This window comes from Macrosteles quadrilineatus, unplaced genomic scaffold (assembly GCF_028750875.1).
Source record: "Macrosteles quadrilineatus isolate MER2022 unplaced genomic scaffold, UCM_ALF_1.0 Scaffold_3__2_contigs__length_128488019, whole genome shotgun sequence".
Taxonomy (NCBI): Eukaryota; Metazoa; Arthropoda; class Insecta; order Hemiptera; family Cicadellidae; genus Macrosteles; species Macrosteles quadrilineatus.
The window spans coordinates 109,843,033-109,866,578 of record NW_026542596.1 but is presented as its reverse complement, the minus strand read 5'-3'; the positions used below and the strand labels follow the sequence as shown (position 1 = coordinate 109,866,578).

Below are 23,546 nucleotides of genomic sequence, written 5' to 3'. Positions count from 1 at the left end.
ATCGGCTTTGATAACACACTATTTCAGTAATGGTACTACTTCAAGCGGTGTTTAATTTTTCCTACAGATAATTTGTCGCATAGTGTTTTGATAATCAAACGGTTTGCTGTAATTTATTTAAATTAAAATATGTTACTACAAATTATTACTTCCAGTTGATTACACAATTTTAATCTACCTAGTCTGAATCTCAATTGTTCAGTGAAAATAAATCAAATGTATACAGCACAAAGGGTCAGATGAGAAAGAGTACAGTCAAAGCAAAAACTTCGCACCGCAGCCTCGCTGGCGCACCAGCCAAGGTGGAACAGTTTACCTACACCTGAGTACATAATATAAATTGAGTTCTTTGTTTTGATTAAATTGGTCATGAATCGGGTAATAGTAATCTGTTATATCTAAAGAAAAGTTAGAGTAAAAATCCAATAACACTATTTAATGGAAATTCACTAAATGTAGGTTTGCAGCGCCAGGGTATTATTTAAGTTTTGTAGTTTTAGCTTTTAGCGAATTTCCCATATAGGGAATATTAGAGAATTTCCCATATAGGGAATAAGCTATTACCGTTGTATACATACATAGCTTCAGACCTACAAAAATACCAAATTTATCAGTCTAAAACATCAGTCTTACTAGTTAAGTATCAAGTAACATTTTGTCAGACTTGTATTATTTTTAGAATGATTTTGGAGCGACTTGTTTTAGCTATGTTTACAGTAGTAAAACATATCTCACACTGCTTTCACTTAACAAAACTTCTCACCCTTTGCCATGTCAAAACGAAAAATTATAAAACAGCAATATTTACATGCAAAGAATGAATAAGAACGCCTTCGTGAAGGAAACGCGACAACAACGCGCTCCTGTATTGCGGGTATTGCATTGGCTTTCTGCAGGTGTTTTTCTTGTATGGATACTGACTCTCCCATGAACCGAATCGTTTTTTGACCACCACTGAATCGAATCGTAATTTCGATGCATTGCACACCCCTAAAATCTAACTAGGTTTAGGGAATATTTCAGTGGAAATCCATCAGGAAAATTAAAATGCGCTTAGTCTGCAGGTGTGATGCAGTTGGGAGCTTTAGCTCAACTTACTTATCATTATATATGATTTGTTTTAGTGAGTACTACGACTAACCGCTGTACTGTCCTGATAATTATATCAATTCGTTAATACCAAGACAAGAATGTACGTGGTTCGGATCGGGGAATCGGATTCCACTATAACTGTAGGTCCCTAAGTTGTCATTAGCTGTATGGGCTATTAATTAACCGCTGTGTCTAAGGAATATGTCGGCCTTAGTCACATCCAAGATTGCGCCACTCATCCTTCACTCATGTTTGGATTAAAATACACACCTAGTGGCGTCCCCCTCTTAAATTATAATTGATAATTATTGAGTAACTAGGATATTTTATAGGGAAAAATAACAACAGTTGCAATAACTTTTGAACCGTACCAATTTTTACAGTGATAGTTAGACTATTTTGTTTAGAATTATAAGGACCATAACACAATATTCATTTTTATAAAAAAACTTCTCCTGAAATCAGATTTTTGTTATTTTATGGGTTATTTATGAGAAAATAACATAAGTTACAATAACTTTTGAACCTTAATTTTTACAGAAATGGGATTTGTACCATTTTGTTCAAAAGTTAAAGGACCATAACATACTAATTTTAAACAAAACTGGTTTTTTCTATAATCCGATTTTTTTATAACATACTAATTTTAATCGAAACCGGATTATTTCTAAAATCCGATTTTTTGTTATTTGATGGAGTTTTTATGAGAAAATAACACAAGTTACAATAACTTTGGAACTGTAATTTTTACGGAAATTGGGTTATACCATTCTGTTCAGAATTTAAAGGACTATATAACATACTAAATCTTTATCAAAACCGTTCGGGCCATTCATTTTTGAGAAAATCAGATTGGAGAAATCTTGATGCTAGTGCAACATAAATTTTAGTCCCACACGTAAATTAATCGCACATTGGTAGTGAAACGAGATTTTCACTCTGAGTAGCCCGACGTTGTTCGCTGTCCTCACGTCACGCTCGTGGTGACGTCACGGGTGGGGAGCGGGACTTGCTACATCAAAGACGTGAGCCAGCCCCCTGTTTGTGTTATTGTGTATTGTGTGGTAGTCAAGTCACTGATAAGTGATAACCAGGGTTTGTCACTTGTTATATAGTCGGTGTCAGTAGTATATTTATTTAAGATAAATTGTAACAATCTACTTGTGTAACTACCGTGGTTATTAGTATTAATATTTTTCTTTACATAATTTACTTTCACAATTGTGTTTTAAAAAACTTGTAGATAACTGTGTGAATCGGGTGATACATTATGGTTATGCAATATTCATAAGTCCGCGCGAATTCGCAAGCACACATATATATTTAGCAAGAGGGTTTTGTGCTTTTTTAACCTAAGACTTTGTAAGCTGTGATGGGTGGCCAAGTGTCGAGAACAGACTTTGAATGGACTTACACAGAAGAACCTCATGCAAGTAGAAGGAAGGAAATTCTAAGTAAGTATGGCTTTTATCTAATATAAACATAACCTGATGGTTTGGTTACAGGGGTAATCCAAGCAAGGGTCAGTCGTAAAATATTTGAGCGAAAGTGGTCTGAAGGGTCCCCGTTTCTAAATAACGCGCCGCCCTCTGAGAGGACTATAACTATAATACAGTCAGTGCCGGATTTACCACTAGGCCGATTAGGCCGCGGCCTAGGGCCGCAGAGCAAAAGGGGGCCGCAGAGGATTGGGAAAAAACATTTGTTTAGATAAAATAAAATAAAAAAAAAATTAATTAAACCACCAGTTACCACGATCACAGGTGACCATAATGATGTCTCCGTGGACCGAGAGAGATGTTCACGATTATGCCGCGGCCGCGGGTGACGGGGATGTGTCCTTAATGATCGCAGCCCGCAGGAGACGTTCGCGATTTAGCCGCGGCCGCGGGTGACGGGGATGTGTCCTTATGATCGCAGCCCGAAGGAGACGTTCGCGATTTAGCCGCGGCCGCGGGTGATGGGGATGAAATGAAATGAAATATTATTTATTTATACAGGCAAAAGTTAGGGCCACATGGCCCTTTCTTACACTTAACCTGTCATAAATATAACACATATATTTTAACAATTACATTAATATACAACAAAGACAAAATCTAAATCATGGATACAGAAACATTAACAAAAGAAAATAACTTACATTTTAAACTGTACAAAAATAATCTTCCTGTCTCCCTCTCTCTCTCTCTCTCTCTCTCTCTCACACACACACACACACACACACCTAGCACATCTGTCAGTGACCAACCAGCGTACAAGCCCCTAGGACAAACCAACCATGGCCATACGTTCAAAATACATATGTCCATATGTGTAGCCCTACTATGTGTAGTCCATATAGTCAGTGTGAGCCCAAAATACATATGGGATGTGTCCTTAATGATCGCAGCCCGCAGGAGACGTTCGCGATTTAGCCGCGGCCGCGGGTGATGGGGATGTGTCCTTAATGATCGCAGCCCGCAGGAGACGTTCACGATTTAGCCGCGGCCGCGGGTGACGGGGATGTGTCCTTATGATCGCAGCCCGAAGGAGACGTTCACGATTTAGCCGCGGCCGCGGGTGACGGGGATGTGTCCTTATGATCGCAGCCCGAAGGAGACGTTCACGATTTAGATGCTGTATCGAGTTGTCAATGATGATGTCCCAGTGATTGCGGCCCGTGTGCGGGAGATGTTCACGATTTCGCCGCGGTCACAAGTGTCGATGATGATGTCCCCGTGATTGCGGTCCGCGGCAGATGTTCATGATTTCACCACGGCCGCGAGTGTTGATGATGATGTCCCCGTGATCACGGTTCACGGGAGATGTTATTGATTTCGCCGCGGCTGGGGGTGTCAATGAGGACGTTCCCGTGATGGCTTCCCGAGTGGGATGTTTACGATTTCGGCACGGCCGCGGGTGACAATGATGAAGTCGTCATGATCGCAGTCCACGGGAGAGGTTTTTAACACGACTTTGCCACGATCGCAAGTTTCGATGATGATGTCCCCGTGATTGCGGCCCGTGGGAGATGTTCACGATTTTACTGCGGTCCCGGATAACTATGATGGCTTTGACTTGGCTTAGGAGAGATGTCCATGATTTCATCCAGGATCACGGGGGCCGATGATGATGTTCCCTTGATGTATAGGAGATAGTCACTATTACTTCCGCGATCGCAAGGAATTTTCACCACAGGGGGAGGGCCGCTCAAGTAATTTGGCCTAGGGCCGCAAGTACCCCAAATCCGGCACTGAATACAGTACTCCCCTTGTGGGTTTACTTCTTTAGAGGAAATAATTTTGCGTTTCAGTCACACATCACAATCCTCCCTCATATTACATATTTAACTAGGAAATACAACATTTTTTAAGGGCGCTCGATCAAAAAAATAATTTTCGGAATAGTAGTCTTGAATTAGGTACTAAATTATAAATTGAAATGTGATGTGCGGTTAGTTAATGATTGGCAAATAATCGGACTTGCAGAGCTTGAAAGTGGTCATTTTATCAAATTCTGGTACGAAGGGGGGCTGAACTATAGACCCCTACAAAATTAATCATTTTCAGTTGTGCTTATAAGTTATGCTTAAGAAGATTATTATAATGCCATCCCGAGATTTCAAAAAAAATTAATAAGTTTGTCACTTTGAAATAAAATTAAAAAGACTGGTATACAAATGTAGTTAATGAGAAATGTGTCTCACTAAATACATACGATGAAATATCCACAGTTGAATAGTAATAAGAAACTTAATAAACAATTAGTTGGATAATATTTAAATAAATTTCCCCCCCTGTAACAGTGAGTTTTTCCTTCTTAATTTCGCCTAAAAGCTACCTACTATATTACATTTTTTGAATTATGCATGTCCTATTAAGTAGGTAAGCAAACTATTTGTACAATTTCTTTTATTTACATCTATAATCCATATATTTCATTTAATTTTGTTTTGATTTGTTTCAACATTATTTGAATGATACAAAAAAATCTTCTTTGGATAAAAAACAATTTTTAATATTATAGTCTGCAAAAAAGCACTGATACGTGGTAGTTACGTCTTAGTTACTTCCTAGATAATTAAATAAACTACCTATTATCCACCAAGATTTAAATTTTTTGTTTGACACTTTTATATTGCAAATGTATGCAATAAAGGCGTAAAAAGATAATTTTAATCTAGAAATATAATAACATACAAATTGAAAAAAGGCAATAAAATTCACAGTTTAAAACGTACTTTCGTACGCAATGAAAAGAAGAGAACAAACTATAACGATCGAGTAAATAACACGAGCTCATATTATACGCCCCGTGCTTCGCAACGGGAAGTGATAACAAAACGAGTCTATAGATATAGTTCTGCTGTAAGGAATATAGGCCCTAGTTACACTTTACACATGTATTATTCATTTAGAAACAATACTTCATTTTACAACATGTTATAGCATATTTGTTATATGTTATGTGTTATATGTTATAACATTCTGTTCTTCATAAAAGGGGTCAAAATTTTCTAGACAACTAAAGTATTACACAACTACAGTATTACAGTATGTACACCAACACACTGATGTTATTACAAAAAATGTAACTCTATGATTTATATGTAAAGATGAAGTTATTTAGAAGTGCAGACCTAATTACTTTTAAAACCCTACAAACATTTTATATAAATAGATCCAAAATAATCTAACAACATTCTGTACCATGGTGTTTTCTCGGTCCCCAAAATTGACGATGGCAGCTGGCATGGACAGCAATACGTAGCATTCGGCCTCCAATAACGTTTCACGAATACTAGAAAAATACCGGTATGGATCATAAACATAAACAAATGACGTTTTTGGCCCGAAAATAAACATTATTTAACATTGCTTAAATGGAACTGCCAAAACATATGTTCAATGCTATTAGTATAGGATTCGGGCAACAACGTCATTTGGTTATGTTTATGATCCATACCGGTATTTTTCTAGTAATCGTGACAAGTTTGTAAAATGGCTAGACATCGTAGTGTGGCGAAAATAACTATTTATTTTAATTCTTCAATTTTAGTTGAAAGCCTCTTTACATGTGGTGTTTTATATTAGTGACAAAAAACTGTGAGCAATATTCTACAAACCTTTTCCAAACTACCTTTTTTAGCGAATTTCCCTATAGGGAAGTAACTATTACCGTAGGTGGCACGGTAAGTCCTAGGTCCGGACCGATTTACTTTTTAATTTTGATGTCCCCAGAGGCCAAAAACACCATTCGTCCAGATTTTTGTATATGTATATATATATGTGTGTGTGTCCGTGAACGCGAGAACTGGAGTAATTTTAGTCCGATTTTGATGAAATTTGGTTTAAAAAATGTGTAAGGCAGGATAGCCTAAACTTGAAAGAGTTCGCGAACCAGAATGATCGGGCCATGGGAACAGGGTTTTACGTGGTAAAAATTGGGTTTTCTCACTTTTGGTCCTCAAAACAAAAAAAAAACTTCCAATTTCTCTCTAGACCTTTTTAAAGAGCTTAAAAAAATTATTTAGTACCGTATTTCAAAGCTGTTTTGTACGTTTATTGGTAACGGAGAAAATTAAAAAATCGTAAATTTAAAATTCCCATGTTATTCTTATGGAGGACATTGTAAAATGTTGTAGTTTGCTTGTTTATGGATATATCTTTACCAAACTTGGCATTTTATATATATATTCTAAGCTATTAATACTTTGCTAAAAAACACACTTTATTAGTTTCCTTGTAGCAGCAGACCTAGGTACGCGTTAAATCTAATCTATATATTTAATACGCTAGGCATATTTTTGTCATAATTGTTTTGGAGTGGTGGTGCTACCGATCACCATGTTCAAGTTGTCGTTAGAAAGGTCTTAGCATGTAGTTTTGCCATCAAACAAAAAAACTTTGGAATTCCATCAGGGCTCTGCCTCAGTGGCCTTCAAAGTTTCCATGTTATTCTTAGGGAGAAAATGTTTGTTTATATTTGAACAGATGAATACTTTCAAATTGACATTAATATTTGAAACAGAGGGTTATACTAAAATTTTGCACAAAATCCAAACATAACCAAAAAACGTTCGACATAATGGAGACTATAAGACGTCGACCAGGACGGCCAATAGGAGGAAGCCGACGAACATTAACTCGTAGACGCGAACGAAATACAAATAATACTATTGTCGTTGATAGCCGAATACAGCAAGGACCCTTCCATGCTGGGTTTGAGGGCGGAATTCATGCACGTTCCTTAACCCATTCCTTGTTCTTTTGTTGGTAAGGAACAAGGAATAGGTTAAGGAACGTTCATGAATTCCGCTCTAAGTGTGCTCTCCAGTCTCCAACAGTCGCCAGAGGACAGTCGCTCTCCACATTCAATTTAGGACTGTTGGATAATCGCTGCATAAGCTGTTCATTTTGGAAGACAAGGAGGAGGGTTGGACTAATTTGAAAACAGAAGAGAGGAGATATTAGATGAGTGGCAAATGCGTTGGGAGCAGAGTGTTCTATGTTAAAATTTTAAAGGTAAACGTTCGTATTTATACCTAACATCAGAAAGAGACTGGTTTGTCACAGGACATGAAAATTTCAAGGCGATTTTGTGAAAATTTCACCAGGTGGAAGAGGAAGTATGTAGATGTGGAGAAATAAAAACCACGAGTCACGTATTTATAAATTGCTCACTTCAGGAGACAAATAGGTGAGAACAGGAATATGTCTTGGATAAGATAGGTCTAGAGATGAGAAAATAAAACATGATGAGTGACAAGGAAGCAATTGAGACGTTTAGAAAAGTAGCTAGGGAAATAGGAAAAGACGAAGGATACATACAGGCATTAAAATAAAAAAAACAAAAACGAATCAGACAAAAACTAAGAAAGAAAAGGTATGAAAACTTGCCCATGAATGGGGAGAGGAAAGGTTAGAGCGAATCTCAATGATCCCTATCGCTCAGGGCGGTATGGGGAAGAAAGTCGTGCTGGCTTTTGGACACACAATGTGTCTGGAAACCCAATGCAGCTATGAGTAAGGATATTTTGGTAAAAAACACTATTTATAATAAATGTTGATTATATCGATCTATTATGTACATCTTTAGTATTTCCATAATCTTTGAGTCAAATATTTTAAAGTCATCAGAAATTATGACTGTTATTCGTTTTAAAATAACACCTGTAATACTTAGTAATTGCTCGAATTCGAGCAACAGGTACACTAGTGTTGTTTAAATAGATTTAATTTAAAATCAATTAAGACAAATGGAAATTCGCTTTGTCGGCAGGTTTGCTGTGGTGGGGGTATTTTACTAAACATAAACCTCCTTCTAAATAGTACACAAATTTCCACAATGTAAATAAAGTACCAAAACCCCATTTTCCCTACAGTAGTCTACCTGACAAAGCGGGTTTCCATTGCACTGATTATAACACGCAATGTAGTTAACTGCTGAATTTACTTACTTTTGTCACACCGCACTCCAGTATTCCAAGCAAACAACACAAACCAGTGAAAGATGTAATTTTATTAGGCACGTAATATGCATACTCTTGAACAATAAGATGGCAACACTTTTAGATACTACGACTACTATCAGCTGGTGCAGTTTTTCCCATTTCGATCAACGCTTGTGTAACACAAGTTGTGTTTAACCATGGTTTAACCTAACCTAAGAACAAGAACGTGTTTGAAAGAAGAATTATTTACAGTATATATGCTTTATAGTAACTGTATGAAAAATATAATTGTAACATGAAACACGAGCGCAAAGTGCCACTTCGAACACCAGTTACACAAATGACTGTTGCGAGTAAATAAACAAACGCCAGTTAGTTGCAGTGTGTCCAACTGTTGACATAATTTATAGGCTATATAAACTATCAAACCCACCGTGGCTTCGCTCAAGAAAATTTAAATTAAAAATTTAAATGTCTAATCTGATATGCCAACAAATACTGTAATTAGAATTTCATTTACAAACTGCCCTTCCACCAAGAGCTTCGGACTACTCTGTCTGAAACTACCTACAAAATATGTTTTTGGCCAGCATACTATCCCCGCTGTATCTATTTTCAGTTATGTAAATATTTAGACCTAGTCTTTCAATAGTACAGTCAGTTCTTCCATAACTTTATTCTGAAACATTATGTATCTTAAAATAACGTAAAGTAATATAAAACCTTGCACGATGTTTTATTGTGGTTCTTAAAACCATCAAAGGTCCTAAACAGTTGCAGGTTTACAGCAAAGTTCAATGTTTTCACCAATCGCGTTTTTATGTGTTTGAATGTACATGTACAGTGTACACATAAAATTGCGTCTATAAAATTCAAGTTCTTAAAACAGCTACCTAGGGATAGAAAAAAAAAATACATTATTGCCTTTGGTTTACAGTCTGTCATGATATCAAATTCGTCACCAACTCATTTGACATAGTGTTTTATACTGCAAATCATTATTTAAAAAATAAGTAATCAATAATCTACACCAACAATCTCAATTTTGTATGTTTTGGTTTTCAGAAAAGTATCCAGAAATCAAGAAACTGTTTGGTTATGACCCGAATTTCAAATGGATTGTAACAGCAATGGTGTTAACTCAATTTGCAATGTTCTTTGTAATGAAGGACCAATCGTGGTTAATGATATTCTTGGTGGCTTATTGCTTCGGTGGCGTCATCAACCATTCTCTTATGTTAGGTAAGAAAAGGCATATATAACTTACCTGGTCATTTATTTATATAATTTGTATCGTATATTATTGTTTAAACACATTGCTGTGACTGTATTATGGTAAAACTGTGTTTTTAGGATTCAAATTCATGTCTAACACAAAACACATTTCTTAGTAAAAAAAATCAAACCAATTAAGAGAAAGGGTGAAGTATTCGTATTTGGTATTAGCATCGAACAATAATTTTGTATTTTTCCCGTTGCTTTATATTACTTTTGTGAAAATAATTAACACAATCGACCCAGACCTAGTGACATGCACTGCATTGGACGCAGTGTGATCAAAAAGGAACTGATCCAATGTTCCGATTTGACGAGGATCAGATAACACAGTCGTAAAAATCAATGGCAAAAATATACTAACCTTAATTTTTCAATTTTTAACCATTTTGAACGTTTTTTTTTTGTAAATTAAAAGGAGTAAAAGGAGTTAAGTTTATTGAATATGGGAAAATGTTTGTGTTTTGCGCAGCTTCAGTTGAAGAAGTAGGCCTAAGTATAGTTAAGTTTTAAAGTTTTTAGCGAATTTCCCTATAGGGAAGTAGCTATTACCGTAGGTCTCATGGTAAGACTTAGGCCCGGGACCGATTTACTTTTTCATTTTGATGTCCCCAGAGGCCAAAAACACCATTCGTTCAAATTTTTATATATGTATATATATATATATATAGATATATATATATATATAGATTTATATATATATGTGTCCGTGAACACGATAACTTGAGTAATTTTTATCCGATTTTGATGAAATTTGGTTTGAAGGTGTAAGGCGGGATAAACTTGAATGAGTTCGCGATCCAGCATGATCGGACCATGGGAACAGGGTTTTATGAGGGGTTTTATGGGGTAAAAATTGGTTTTTCTCACTTTTGACCCTCAAAACACAAAATTTCCCAATTTTTATCTAAACCTTCTTAAAGAGCTTAAAAAAACAAACAATTCAGTATATCAAAGTGTTTTTGTACGGTTATTGGTTACGGAGAAAACTAAAAAAATTTTAAATTTAAAATTCCCATGTTATTCTTATGGAGAATATTGTAAAATGTTGTAGTTTGCTTGTTTATGGATATCTTTTGTTCAAACTTGGCAAATATATTCATTTTTTACTAAGCAATAATTATTTTACTTAAAACACACACTTTATTAGTTTCCTTGTAGCAGCAAACCTAGGTACTCTTTAAACCTAATGTTATTTAAATAGATCGATTGAAAATCAATTCAGCCAAATGGAAATTCGCTTAGCCGGCAGACTTGCTGCGGCGGGGGTATTTTTAAGTTGTAAGTACATTTTAAGAATAGGCCTAATGTTATTTATATTAGTTGTAGCAAAGATTACATATGCATATGTAATCTTTGGTTGTAGGTATAAATTTCGTTATATACAAGAGAGGACCCAGCCCCCCTGAGAAGAATTTGGGGATAAAGTATGTTAAATTATTCTTTTTGTCAGATTTAAAGATTCGTACAATCTCATTAATCTTAAAAGCGCTCTGGAAAGCCTCAAACGTAGTATTTAGTGCATGTCTAAACATTTTCTGGGGAAGGATTCTTGGAGGATTCTACTCCTATCCCCAGACCCCCAGGTACACCTCTACTGCATTCACCCCTTGCAAATATCCACATTTGCTGTTATATTGAACTTATGGTCAAAATCCGTCATCTGTTCGCAACTCCTAATTATTTTACTATTTATTACCAACTGTACGAAACGGTATTTTTTGTAATGGATTGATGTTTCAACTGAAATATAAGCTTTTTAATGTATCGCGGTTGATATTGTTGCCCCCCTTATCATATCTTTCCCATACGGTTCGGGTTCGCCGAACGCTTGCCAGTGAAACCCGGCGACTCTGTCACAACAAAGAGATAACGATTCATATCAGTTCTCCGTCGTAGTGGTGGGAGGGCTGGAACTGCACTCACGGTCAGTTCCTGGTCCTAATCCAACTACGGAACTGCACTCACGGTCACTTTGAGCCTTTCTGGGGGTACCGGAACTGCACTCACGGCAAGTTTTTAATTAGCCTATATCACATTGTGCAACACCGTGATTGAATTGATTAAAACTTATTAAATTAGTAAATATATTGAAAAGTTTTGATTAAATTAATCCAAAAGTAAAAAAATAAACTTACTACTGACATTGTAAAAAATACACATATATATGTGCACAGAAAATTCTAGCATAGTATTTACGATAACATGATAGGCTATATTCTTATTATAACGAAGCTTCTTTTGTAAAGGTTAGGTTAGGTTATTTATTGTTGTATTTATTGGGACAGACACTAAATGTGTATTAAATAAAGTATTGGATAAAGTAAGACAGAGGACGGAATAAACAGATGACTAAGGGGCTAGCGAAGTGTTCAGCCGTGAAAGACCGATTTTTGACCGTGAGTGCAGTTCCATTTGGCTTAGGTGGGCTACCCTTCCAACCCTTGTAAATTCATTTGACCGTGAGTGCAGTTCGTTGTCAGCCGTAGTGGTGTGTATATTCTGAATAGAGTTGCCTTTAAATATGTTTGAACTTCGAGTGGTGAAAGAGTAAACTACTTCCTGAAAGTGAAAGAGAATAACGAACTTAATTATAGATGGAAACTAAAAAAGGAACTCAAAATAGGTTATTTTGTTTAGTACACTTCACTTGAAAAAGTAATTATGAACGGGACAGTTGATCGTCTCTGTAGCACATAGGATTACATAAAATCTGAGTCTAAGCGTATTTTAATTAGGCATATTCTGTGTTATGTTTCAGCCATTCATGAAATTGCTCACAACTTAGCCTTTGGGCATTCAAGGCCATTAGCAAACAGGTTGTTGGGAATCTTTGCCAATTTACCAATTGGATTTCCATTTTCAGTAATATTTAGAGGATACCATCTTGAACATCATAAGGTAACATAATCGCTATTCTTCTATATAAATAATTAATTTGGATCGGGTTATTTGGTGAACAGAGCTCCAGAACTCCTACAGTTTTGAGCCGATTTTGAAATAGCAGGCAAAGGATCTAAATATTTATTTTCATCCATCTGTTAAAACCTTGACCTTGTATGAAAATAGCCCATTTCCATACAGCTGAGATCTTCGCAAATCGTCAATTTCCATACACCAAAATCAAATAGTGATCAGCTGACTTTTCCTGAAATAAACATTACTTTCGCTACACGACGAGGAGTAATCAAAACCGGCCTTTTTCCTAAAATCCCATTTTTGTTATTCTTTTGTTTTTTTTTTATTATAGGAAAATAACATATGTGACAATAACTTTTGAACCGTAATTTTTACCGAAATGGGTTTTGTACAATTTTGTTCAAAATTTTAAGGACCACAACATACTAATTTTAATCGAAACCGGGTTTTTCCTATAATCCGAATTTTTGTTATGTTATGGGGGTTTTATGGGGAAATCACCATAAAAATCCCATTAAAAATCACAATTACAAAAAATTAAAAAAATTCCTATAGATACCATGGATTGGTACCTACATACCAAATTTCATCAAAATCGGACTACAGGTGTGGTCTGTAGGTACACATCCACACATACAGACGCGCACACACACATAGGCTACGGCCACACGGGCGTTTTTTCACGCAAGAACGCAGCGTGAAAAAACGCGAGAAATATGGGCAGCATTAAATGTAATGAGGTATGCCACACCACAGAAAACGTACTACTATAACCCAGAATGCCAACCGCATGGTAAAAAGCATTAAGCGTTTTGAGAGAGCTTTGCCTGTCAATCCGTAGGCAGCGCCACCAGCGTTGCCATGCAATAGCTGGTTATAGTAGTACGTTGTCTGTGGCCACACGGAGTGTGTTTTCACGCAGATTCGGCGCGTCTTCAAAGTCGACCGCCGCGGGACCGCAGAAGAATGGACTGGGGTGCATTTTAGAAGCTTGTTTTCACGCTCTGTCCCTGGCCACACGGGCGGGAGCAACACGCAGCTTTGATCAAGTCGTCCTAGCAAGTTAAAATAAATATAAATGTATCTAATTTTGTCCAGGATAGCGTAAAATATTTTTGGGTCTAGCCAATTACACAGTAGACCTACACGTTTTATCTTAAACATAGGTCGACTTTACTGGACCACTTAATAATTTGTTACTAAAAGTAAAGGCATTTAGTTGGACTAAAAAATTTAAAGAGGCATTTATGTAGTAGAATATTCAAAGATCTGATGAAAATCTTGTCATAATAATATTTAGATTATATTTATTTTTTTTACTAAATTTCAAAATAAAATAATGTTAGTGTTGTTTTTGTATCGAAATTAATCTAAATATATAAAAGGCAAAGCCCTCACTGACTGACTCACTCACTCACTCATCACTAATTCTCCCACTTCCCATTTACCTAGGAGCATTAGGAGGCTGAAATTCGATACACCGATTCTTTGGGCATTAAATAGGAAAACTAAGTAGTTTTTATTCTGATCGGGCTTTCGGGCTCCGCCCCAGTGGCTCTGGAGTTTCCCATGTTAACCTTATGATTTTTCATATTTAAAAGGAATTTCTTAACAGCCGTTTCAATTAAACAAGTTGGTTCTGTTCTATGATGTTCAATAGCATTAAAGTTACAAGGGTTACCAACAGGGTGCAGCACTATTATTTTTTTAAATTTATGACTACAGCCAATTTGCAACCGAAAGGTGAGTGAGCGTAGCGAACGAACTTTAACCTTGTGAAGTTAAACGGGGCAAAGCCCGCGGATACAGCTAGTATATTATTTTCATTTTTTAAAACTAAATGTAAATAATTAAATGAAAGGTTAACAAAATAAAATAATTTTAGTATTGTTTTCGTATCGAAATCAATATACCATTCATATTTCTTTTTCACTAGTCAGAAACAAGGTTACTATTCCGGCCATGAGGAAGATATAACATAGTTACGTGAATTCGTCAATCAACTGCGGGTTCCCACTGCATTTTGCGGTGGGGCACACGGAAGATTTCTCAGGTGCCGTTTGACGTCACTAACTGCTGCGTCTGAAGAAACAATTTTATAATTTTCTATTATTAAATTAAACTGTCATAACCTAACCAAACCTGCTGATAATGGAAAAATCGAATAAAGGTTTGTTTACTATCTAAAAAAATAGTTTTGTTCATAAAATAAAATTATAATTGCCTTAAATTTAATTTTATAATTTTTTAATTATAAAATTAAACTGTCATAACCTAACCAAACCAACCAAACTTGCTGATGTGAAAAAACTTTGATAAAAGGTTAGTGCCGTCGAAGGGATTCGAACCCGGAACATTTGGATTATCAGCCCATAACGCTATCCTCTACACCACTGAGGCAGATGGCTCAAATCTGTATCGTTGCGGTATTGGTGTTCCCTCAAAGTGACGTCAGCAGTTAGTGACGTCAAACGGCACCTGAGAAATCTTCCGTGTGCCGTTTCGCTGCATTTTGCCACTCCTGAACTTCAACCGGCGTGAAAATAAGCTACATTTTACCGCATGAAAAAACGCCCGTGTGGCCGTATCCTAAGAATAAGCTACTGGGTGAAAACCCGCACGTGTGGCATACAACAGCAGGAATTCAAGCAGCGTGAAAATAAGCCACATTTTACTGCGTGAAAAAACGCCCGTGTGGCCGTAGCCATAGACATCACTTCGAAAACCACCTTTTTGGGTTTAGGGGAACCCAAACCGGATATATCCACTCAAAACTCAAACTCGAAAATTTTGATGAAAACAATACTATTGTAATGGGTCAAAATTATAGAGGGGTTAAAATTTTAAATTTATTATTTAATTATCGGTAGGCCTATACCTTACCTGGTTGGTGACAGTGGTAAACCTATCATGGTAAGGTAAATAAATAGGCTATTTTTAACCGACTTCCCCACTACCAACAAAAGGAGGAGGTTCTCAATTTGTTTGTGGCGATGTTTTTTTTTCTATGTATGTTCACCAATTTCTCTGTGATTCTTTTACCGATCAGTGTGGTTCCACCACCAAAATAACCAGGAGAGTTTCTATTAGGTACCTTATATATTATGTTTAAGTATAATATTTGTTTCGGTGAAAAATTCTGAAAACCTTAAATATTCAACATTGATTTTGTTTACATTTGTGCAGATTGTTTACATTTGTGCAGAGAAGGCAATAAATAATAATAACATTCCTACAGCTGTTAGTTGAAACCATTTAAATGAAGCTACAGACAATTCTTCTTGAAACAGTTGCTTCAAATTGATCAATAAAATATTTCTTGACATGGAGCCTAAATGAAATTACATTGAGAAAAATGCATTTTGTTTAGGTTACTATAAAACATGTATTTTAACGTTTGGCCTGATTTGTGTATACAGTAATTCTGTTTTTAGTATTGAATATTCTGACTTACAAAAACATATATGTTTCAGTGAATAGCTGTATGATATTGACAAATAAAGGTGTTTTGTAAAAACCAAAGCATTCGTAAAACAGGTCTAAATATAAATTAAATGCAATTATTCCTTACACGACCTAAGAAGTGTGACAGTGCATAATCGTCAATTGTCTTAAAAGTGTTAAATATTTTAATTACTAAACATGCATTTGCAGTTGTGGAATGTTTATTGATATTCTCTACCCAGTTACTATATCATATCAATACTATTATGCCTGCTTCGGAAAGTCCTAGAGGAAGATGATTTGCAATTTCGACTAGGCTATATCTTGAGCAAACAAAACCCCCATACATGACTTACACCACTTTTAGCTGAACCAATCTTTCATATAATATTTTCCAAAGGTACTATACGTGTTAACGACCAATTTTCCACTTTTGAGAGTTTTTTTAGTGCTGGTAGCTGAGGAATAACTTTCATATTGTTCCAAAAGACTTGAGACGTTACTGTATTTCTTTTTATAATGTAGAAATACACCGATTGCAGGAAACGATGATGTCTGACATTTCAATGTATCTAGAAAAGACAATTAGTTTTTTACTTACTCTTTCTTTCTTAAGGAATATCTAAAAATGTTTATTTTCATACCCATTGATTATGTAACCTGAACAGGTGACTCAAGCAGTTTTTAAATAATGATTGTTCTGTGGAACTTTTGATTGTTTCAAAAAGTTTTGCTTGTTAAAAAACCTCAAGTAATTAATATATCACTATAATAATATAATATGTCACTAAAAATCATAAAATAATTTATTTTTGTAAAAAAATACAACCGACTTCAAACGCTCTAAAAAGAATGAAATAATTTCAATAAAGTAAACTTTTGTATTAGGCAAGCTCACTTATTTCAAGTCGGCGCTCAAACTGCAAATTGAAATTAAATATTGTGTGTGTATTTTGAAAATCAATAAATTGTAGCTGGATAACATAAATATATAAAAAACACACTGAACTGATTTGTTTATATATTAAAGGAAATATTTTCTTGTGTTTTATGTTTACTTCAGAATAAATGCATTATGAAAATAACACACACAAATGTTCTATATGGATAGGAAAATAATTTAGTTTGATATTATGATAGGGAAAAGAAGCTAGTTTAGTATTAAAACGTTACTTTTCCAAGTTAGAAACATTTAAATGCGTTATAATCTTTTTAAAGATACTCGTTAATACCACTATAATGCCGATCTCTGATTACGGTAATAAAATAACACTTAACGCATAACTATGAAAAAGACATGCAGATTAACACCTTTAGTTATAGTCACATGCAATATGGACACCCTCTTTCAATTTTGTATCAAAAATCATCATAGAGCCGCGCCGACTTAAAATACGTGAGCTTGCCTAATACAAAAGTTTACTTTATTGAAATTATTTCATTCTTTTTAGAGCGTTTGAAGTCGGTTGTATTTTTTTACAAAAATAAATTATAGTCATATCCTAGGGTTGAGTAGGGATAACCTCACTTTTGGCAAAATCACTAAAGACATTATTGTTGAGATTCACAAGTCACAGTATAGTATTGTTGTGTACAAAACGAGTGATAAACCGTTTCCGTGTAACCCCCATACCTAATATACACCTTGGGGAAGTACGGTCAAAGATTTTGTTTAGGCTAGGGTGGTGAACCGCGATCACAAATACATTATCACGTACATAACATGCATACACTTTGTCGGACACTAAGTTATCACGGGTGGAAATTATACGCTTTGTTTAAATCAGCAATGATCTTAAAGTTCCGCCGTATAATTTCACAGTCGGCGCAGGTGAATAACAACATAACCTGTACCACTAGTCGGCTGTCTTGGCGTTGGGCGTTGTGTTGTGACAGCGGCGACAGCGCCAAGTTTGAGCTCGTGACGACACCGATCAGCTGGGAATTGAATCAGCTGATTCCCCATCCCTAAAGGATTAGGGAGGGGGAAAGAGAGGAGACCCCTTGTGGGCTAGGGTAGGGATGCAAGCGGAAGGGACATTCTAATCCTGCGCTTGACAGAGTTAGGACGTAACTTAGTGTTGATTTTGCCGATAACGTGATTTTACGTAGTGCCAAGAGTGGGTTAGTGAAGATCCCTGGAGTATACAGGTAATTCGCAGATTTTCTTAGTAGTGTTTATTATTAGTCGAGGCATTTATTTAGCAATTAACCCTCATTTTATTCTTTTAGACTTACAACTCACGGTGACGGTAGGGTCTTTTTGTCGGGTGTTCGAACCTGTATAAGTCCGCTTTAGCGTATGCTAGGGCTCCCGTGGGTGACGATAAAGATTTTTAGGGATAAATATTTCATTTAATATTGTGATTACAATATAGATTGAGGGTGACGGGGTTTGAGCGAATATTTTGCCGAGATATCAGTTGGTGTTGAACTGCTGCGACAAAGCGGGCAAAGTTGAACCCGTCTCTGCAGGTCGTCGGGTGGAGCACGCTAAGTATAGTATACTGTATATCTAAGAAATATTCTAAGTGTTGAGGTTGACGAAACTGCAAGAGTGAGAAAGTAAAATTAAAACAAATATTGGCAGTTTATCATAAATGACAGATAATTGTTTGCACACTACCGCATACATTGCATAATTGTTTGATACCTGATATCAGAAAATTATCTTTACGGTGGCTGTAAAGTTTATTGCATTTTTCAAACAAAGCAATAACTGTAGACCTGTATACTGTAAATAATTTATTGCTAGAAAGTAAGATACAATGCATGTTATGCAACGTATGCATACGTAAGTATAAAAGATAGATCCCAGCGGGCCAAGAATGCTATTATACATGGAATTCCAGAGCCTAATGGCAGCGATGTAAGGGCAAGGGTTGAACCAGATAATGGATCAGTTAATTCTATCTTTCAGTCCCTTAATTTGGCCAACCTTCAAGTGATCAAAGTAATCAGGATTGGGAAGCAGTCGCCAGATAAACCACGCCCAGTTAAAGTATTCTTCAAGGACGCAAATGATGCCATCTCCTTGTTCAAAACTTTCCATCCAGACTCCTGTAAAGAAATCTTCCCAGGTTGCAAGATTAATATTTCCCGCGATCGCACGCCAATGGAAAGGTCTTATTTGACTGAACTCAGAAGCACTCTCGACGCTAGGTCAAAGGCTGGCGAGAAAAACCTAACCATCAAATATCAGAATGGAACCCCCATAATTGTTCAATCCTCAAAAAACTAGCTACGATCAATGGACATCTCTCAGCTTACTATCAAAACGCTAATGGCTTGAGAAGCAAACTGGAAGAACTAAAATTATCCATAGCCACATCCAATTTCAATTTGATCATTATCACTGAAACAAATCACTCTGATGACATTCACGATGCCGAAATATCTCCTAGTAACTATACTTCTTATCGTTGCGACAGATCGCATTTAACAAGCTCCAAATCCAGTAAAGGCGGAGTCATGGTCGCTATTAAAAACAACATTGCATCAACCCGCCTGGTATCTAGTGTGAGCAATATTGAGCATTTGCTGGTAAAGATTGAGCCCTTTAAAGGTATTTCCTGGCTCCTAGTAGTTTGTTATATCCCTCCTCAACAGCATGTGTCCAGTTACAACAGTCTTCTATCGTCCATCGAGGAGGTGTCTACTGAACATGAATTCCATGAAATTATTGTAATTGGGGATTTCAACTTACCCGGAGTAGATTGGGCAGATCCTCTAAATTGTGTTCACACTCCTGCCTCCAGAGTGATGCTGTCTCTCATGGAGCTATATGACCTTCAACAAGTTAATTCTATTTACAACAGAAGAGGAGTTCTGTTGGATCTGGTTCTATGCTCAAATAAAAACACTACTGTCTCTTTAGAAATTGATTCGCTTCTTCCTGTGGAAGAGAGGCACCACCCTCCACTGTCTATTATCTTACCCTGCAGCAATAGAAACACCAAAGGTTGTTCCACCAACCACTTCAAGCCTGATTTTAAAAGATGTAATCTTTGGGAAACTTACAATTCCCTCTCAGTCGTGGACTTCACAGCCGTCCTGAGCTCTACTGATCTCAATGAAGCAACCGACAAGTTCCTCTCTACGATTGCTGATGCAGTGAAGCAAAACTCACCATTTAGAAGAGTTGGTGTTTCACCATTTCCCAGATGGTCCTCTGCCGAAACAAAAGATCTGGTAATTACAAAAAAAAAACTCTACACAGACAGTATAAGGAGCGACCGACAGCCTGCAATTACCTTCGTTTCTCCAATGCGAGAGCGTCTTGTAAGATATCTGCGAAGAGAGACTACCGTCAGCACTTAAGTAGAGTAGATCAGGGAGTATCAGTGAACCTTCGTTTCTTCTGGAGCCACGTAAATTCTATTAGAAACCCTTCCTCGCTACCCTCACGCATGTCTTACAATGACGCCGAATCCAAGGAGCCCCAAGGGATGTGCGAACTGTTCAGGGATTTTTTCTCCTCAGTGTATTCGAAACCAGCGGAGGTATTTGTGCCTGCTAGTGGTGATTACCTTGGAAACTCCGCATTTTCAGGATTCTCACACCAAGAAGTATTGATCAAGTTGAGGAAGCTCGATGAGACCAAAGGGTGGGGCCCTGATGAAATTCCCCCTGTGGTTTTAAAATATTGTGGTGGTCTGTTGGCGGGGCCAATTTGTGACCTTTTCAATGCGTCGCTGTCGTCTGGTGTCTTCCCAGAATCTTTAAAGTCAGCATACGTTGTTCCCCTCCACAAAAAAGGGTCCGTTGAAGATGTTGCTAATTATAGACCGATCTCGATTCTACCTGCAATTGCCAAAGTTTTTGAGGACCTCTTCCTTGACCGTTTAAAGCTTAAACTGGCTGGCTTAATTTGCTCACAGCAGCACGGTTTCACAAGCGGGAGGTCTACTGTGTCGAACTTAACGTTATTTCAATCCAAAATACAGGAAGCCTTCGCTGTCAATAATCAGTTGGATGCCATATATCTGGACTTCTCCAAGGCTTTCGACACGGTAGACCACACTACTTTTGAGAAAACTGCTTGATCAAGGATTTGGAAGCACGGAAATTAAGTGGCTGACAAGCTACCTCTCAAACCGGCGGTCATTTATCAAGTTTGCTTCGGCAACTTCATCAGAATTTATTGCATACTCTGGAGTTCCCCAAGGATCGCTGCTGGGACCCTATCTCTTTTCACTCTTTATAAATGACCTACCTGAAGCTCTCCAATGCGATTCGCTTCTGTTTGCTGATGATGTGAAACTGTTTTCCATCATATCCACTGAAGAGGACTGCCTACGAATCCAGAAAGATCTGTGTGTGATCGACCGCTGGTGCTAAGAGAACAAGATGAAACTCAACACGAAGAAATGTCAAGTGATGACCTTCCACCGGAATCTCTCCCCCATTGTCCAAGAGTACAACATACGCAGTGTACAACGAGTGCTTAACTCGTGTACTGCAGGTAAAGGATCTCGGTGTCACATTGTTACCTTCATTGAACCCTGAGTTGCATGTGCGAAACATTTGCAGCAGAGCAAACAAAATGCTCGGATTTGTCTCCCGCTTCTCAAAAGGCTTAAGCGACACGGCGTTAAAGACTTTGTACTGCGCTTTGGTACGCCAAATCCTTGAATATGGCTCTCCAGTATGGAACCCCCACCAGAAGTTTCTCATAGAGGAACTAGAGTCTATTCAAAGAAGATTTCTCCGAATGGTGGGTGTCAGGAACGGTCTTCCCTGTCGTCAGGTTCCCATCGAGGAAGTATCTCGTGATCTGGGACTCCAAACTCTTGCAGATCGCAGATTCTCGGCTGACGTTGTACTGCTGTCAAAGATCCTTAACGGCATGATCGACTGTCCCGATATGCTGAGCCAGATCCTGTTCAGGACCCCTTCAGCCACTCACTCCAGAGACCTGTTCGCTAGGCAGCAACATCGTACCAACTATGCAGCAAACGACACGATGTACCGACTTCAGATATCTGGTAATAGCGTCGCCGACGTCGTTGACTTTTTCTTGGACAGTATACCAGTGCTCAAGAGGAGGATCGCCAGTCTGCATGAGTTGTCTGTCTAGGAGATGCTACAGCGGAGGGAAGACATTTCACTCTGCATAATTTCTTAACTGTCAAGCTGTTTCAATTGTTAATATTACTATACAACATTTGTTATACATCCCTATGTCAACATCATTAAAACTGTATGTAACCCATAGGGACCATTGTAATCCCCTTATCTGCCCTTCAATAAATATTGCTATATATATATATAAAAAAGGTAGAAGGCAGAAGGGGACCCCACAATTTACACATTCCAAAATCATCATCAACTGCAAGCAAAATTCTTTTGTCATTTGTCATTGCCATCTATACTTCATATTTAGCCATATTTAGGCATTTTTATTTTGGTTAAACATTTATATGCATGTTCGTCAGTATCTTGAGTTCTTTCTTATTGTTCAAAAGTAAAAAAATGGAGTTGTCCGTTGAAATGTAAAATAAAATAAATAAAATAAAATATGGATAAATATTGGTATTTAAATTTGGTATAACCTCTAAATATGGTGTGTATTCTAATCTTATCTTAGTTTAAACAATAATAATAACGAGGACAGAGGTATAATATAGTTTTATTATAGTAACTTATTTAAAGAAATAAATCAAGTCTTTACATTTTTAAAGACATGACGCGATCTATCTGACATTGTCAGTCAAGGATCAAGAATACAAGTATAAGTAAGTAAGTAAGTATTTTAAAGTACAAGGTTTAATGTTAATGGTACATAAATGGTTAAAATAAGGTTACAAAAATTGTTCAGGAGTGGGGATTCGTGCTGGCTGAATCAAAAGATTTCGTTGATGCCTAATTTAAATTTTCAATAAGTATGGTAAGTTATAAATTTAATAATCTTTTAAAAACAATAAATGGGAAGGATTTTGATTTTGATGAATGGAGGTAGGCCTAAGTTGGGTCCAAATGGATGCTTGAGGAGTCTATAGTCTGAGTTAATAAATTACTAAATGGAATGTTTTCACCAATCTTCTGTAATAATAATTTTCTTCTTAATAATGTAGGCGAGTGAAAATTTAAAAACGTACATTTTCAAAGAAAATACTTTGCAATTTTTTTCCCCTTTTTTTCAAAACTTTTATTATTTTTTGATTTCATTAACATTTGAAGTTTCATAAAATGTCCATGGTAACGCAATATCTTTGGTAGTTTTTTTTTAAAAGAGCATCTTTAGTGGAAAAACACAAATCCTGTCACGACCATAACAGACGTTTAAATGAATATTAAAAATAGATAATATTATTTTTATAACTATGTTTTGCTATAAACTAATTTACTTTTATGACCATTATACATTAAAAAGGTCACT

The 23,546-nt window shown here is 36.6% G+C and overlaps 1 protein-coding gene across 3 annotated transcripts in view; it reads left to right on the top strand.

Annotated features, from left to right (window-relative positions):
- Nucleotides 1-2,373: 2,373 nt before the first annotated feature.
- LOC128988495 (sphingolipid delta(4)-desaturase DES1-like) overlaps nucleotides 2,374-23,546 on the top strand; it is a 29,267-nt gene continuing 8,094 nt past the window's right edge. The window contains exons 1-3 of one of the 3 annotated variants that reach the window (XM_054409828.1): nucleotides 2,374-2,546; nucleotides 9,593-9,769; nucleotides 12,564-12,703. In XM_054409828.1, coding sequence (XP_054265803.1) covers nucleotides 2,465-2,546; nucleotides 9,593-9,769; nucleotides 12,564-12,703 — 399 coding nt within the window. In that variant the 5' untranslated portion in view covers nucleotides 2,374-2,464. Of the gene's footprint in view, nucleotides 2,547-9,592; nucleotides 9,770-12,563; nucleotides 12,704-18,212; nucleotides 18,317-22,844; nucleotides 22,907-23,546 lie in introns of those variants that run through there. The other 2 variants (XM_054409829.1, XM_054409830.1) reach the window with 2 other exon arrangements.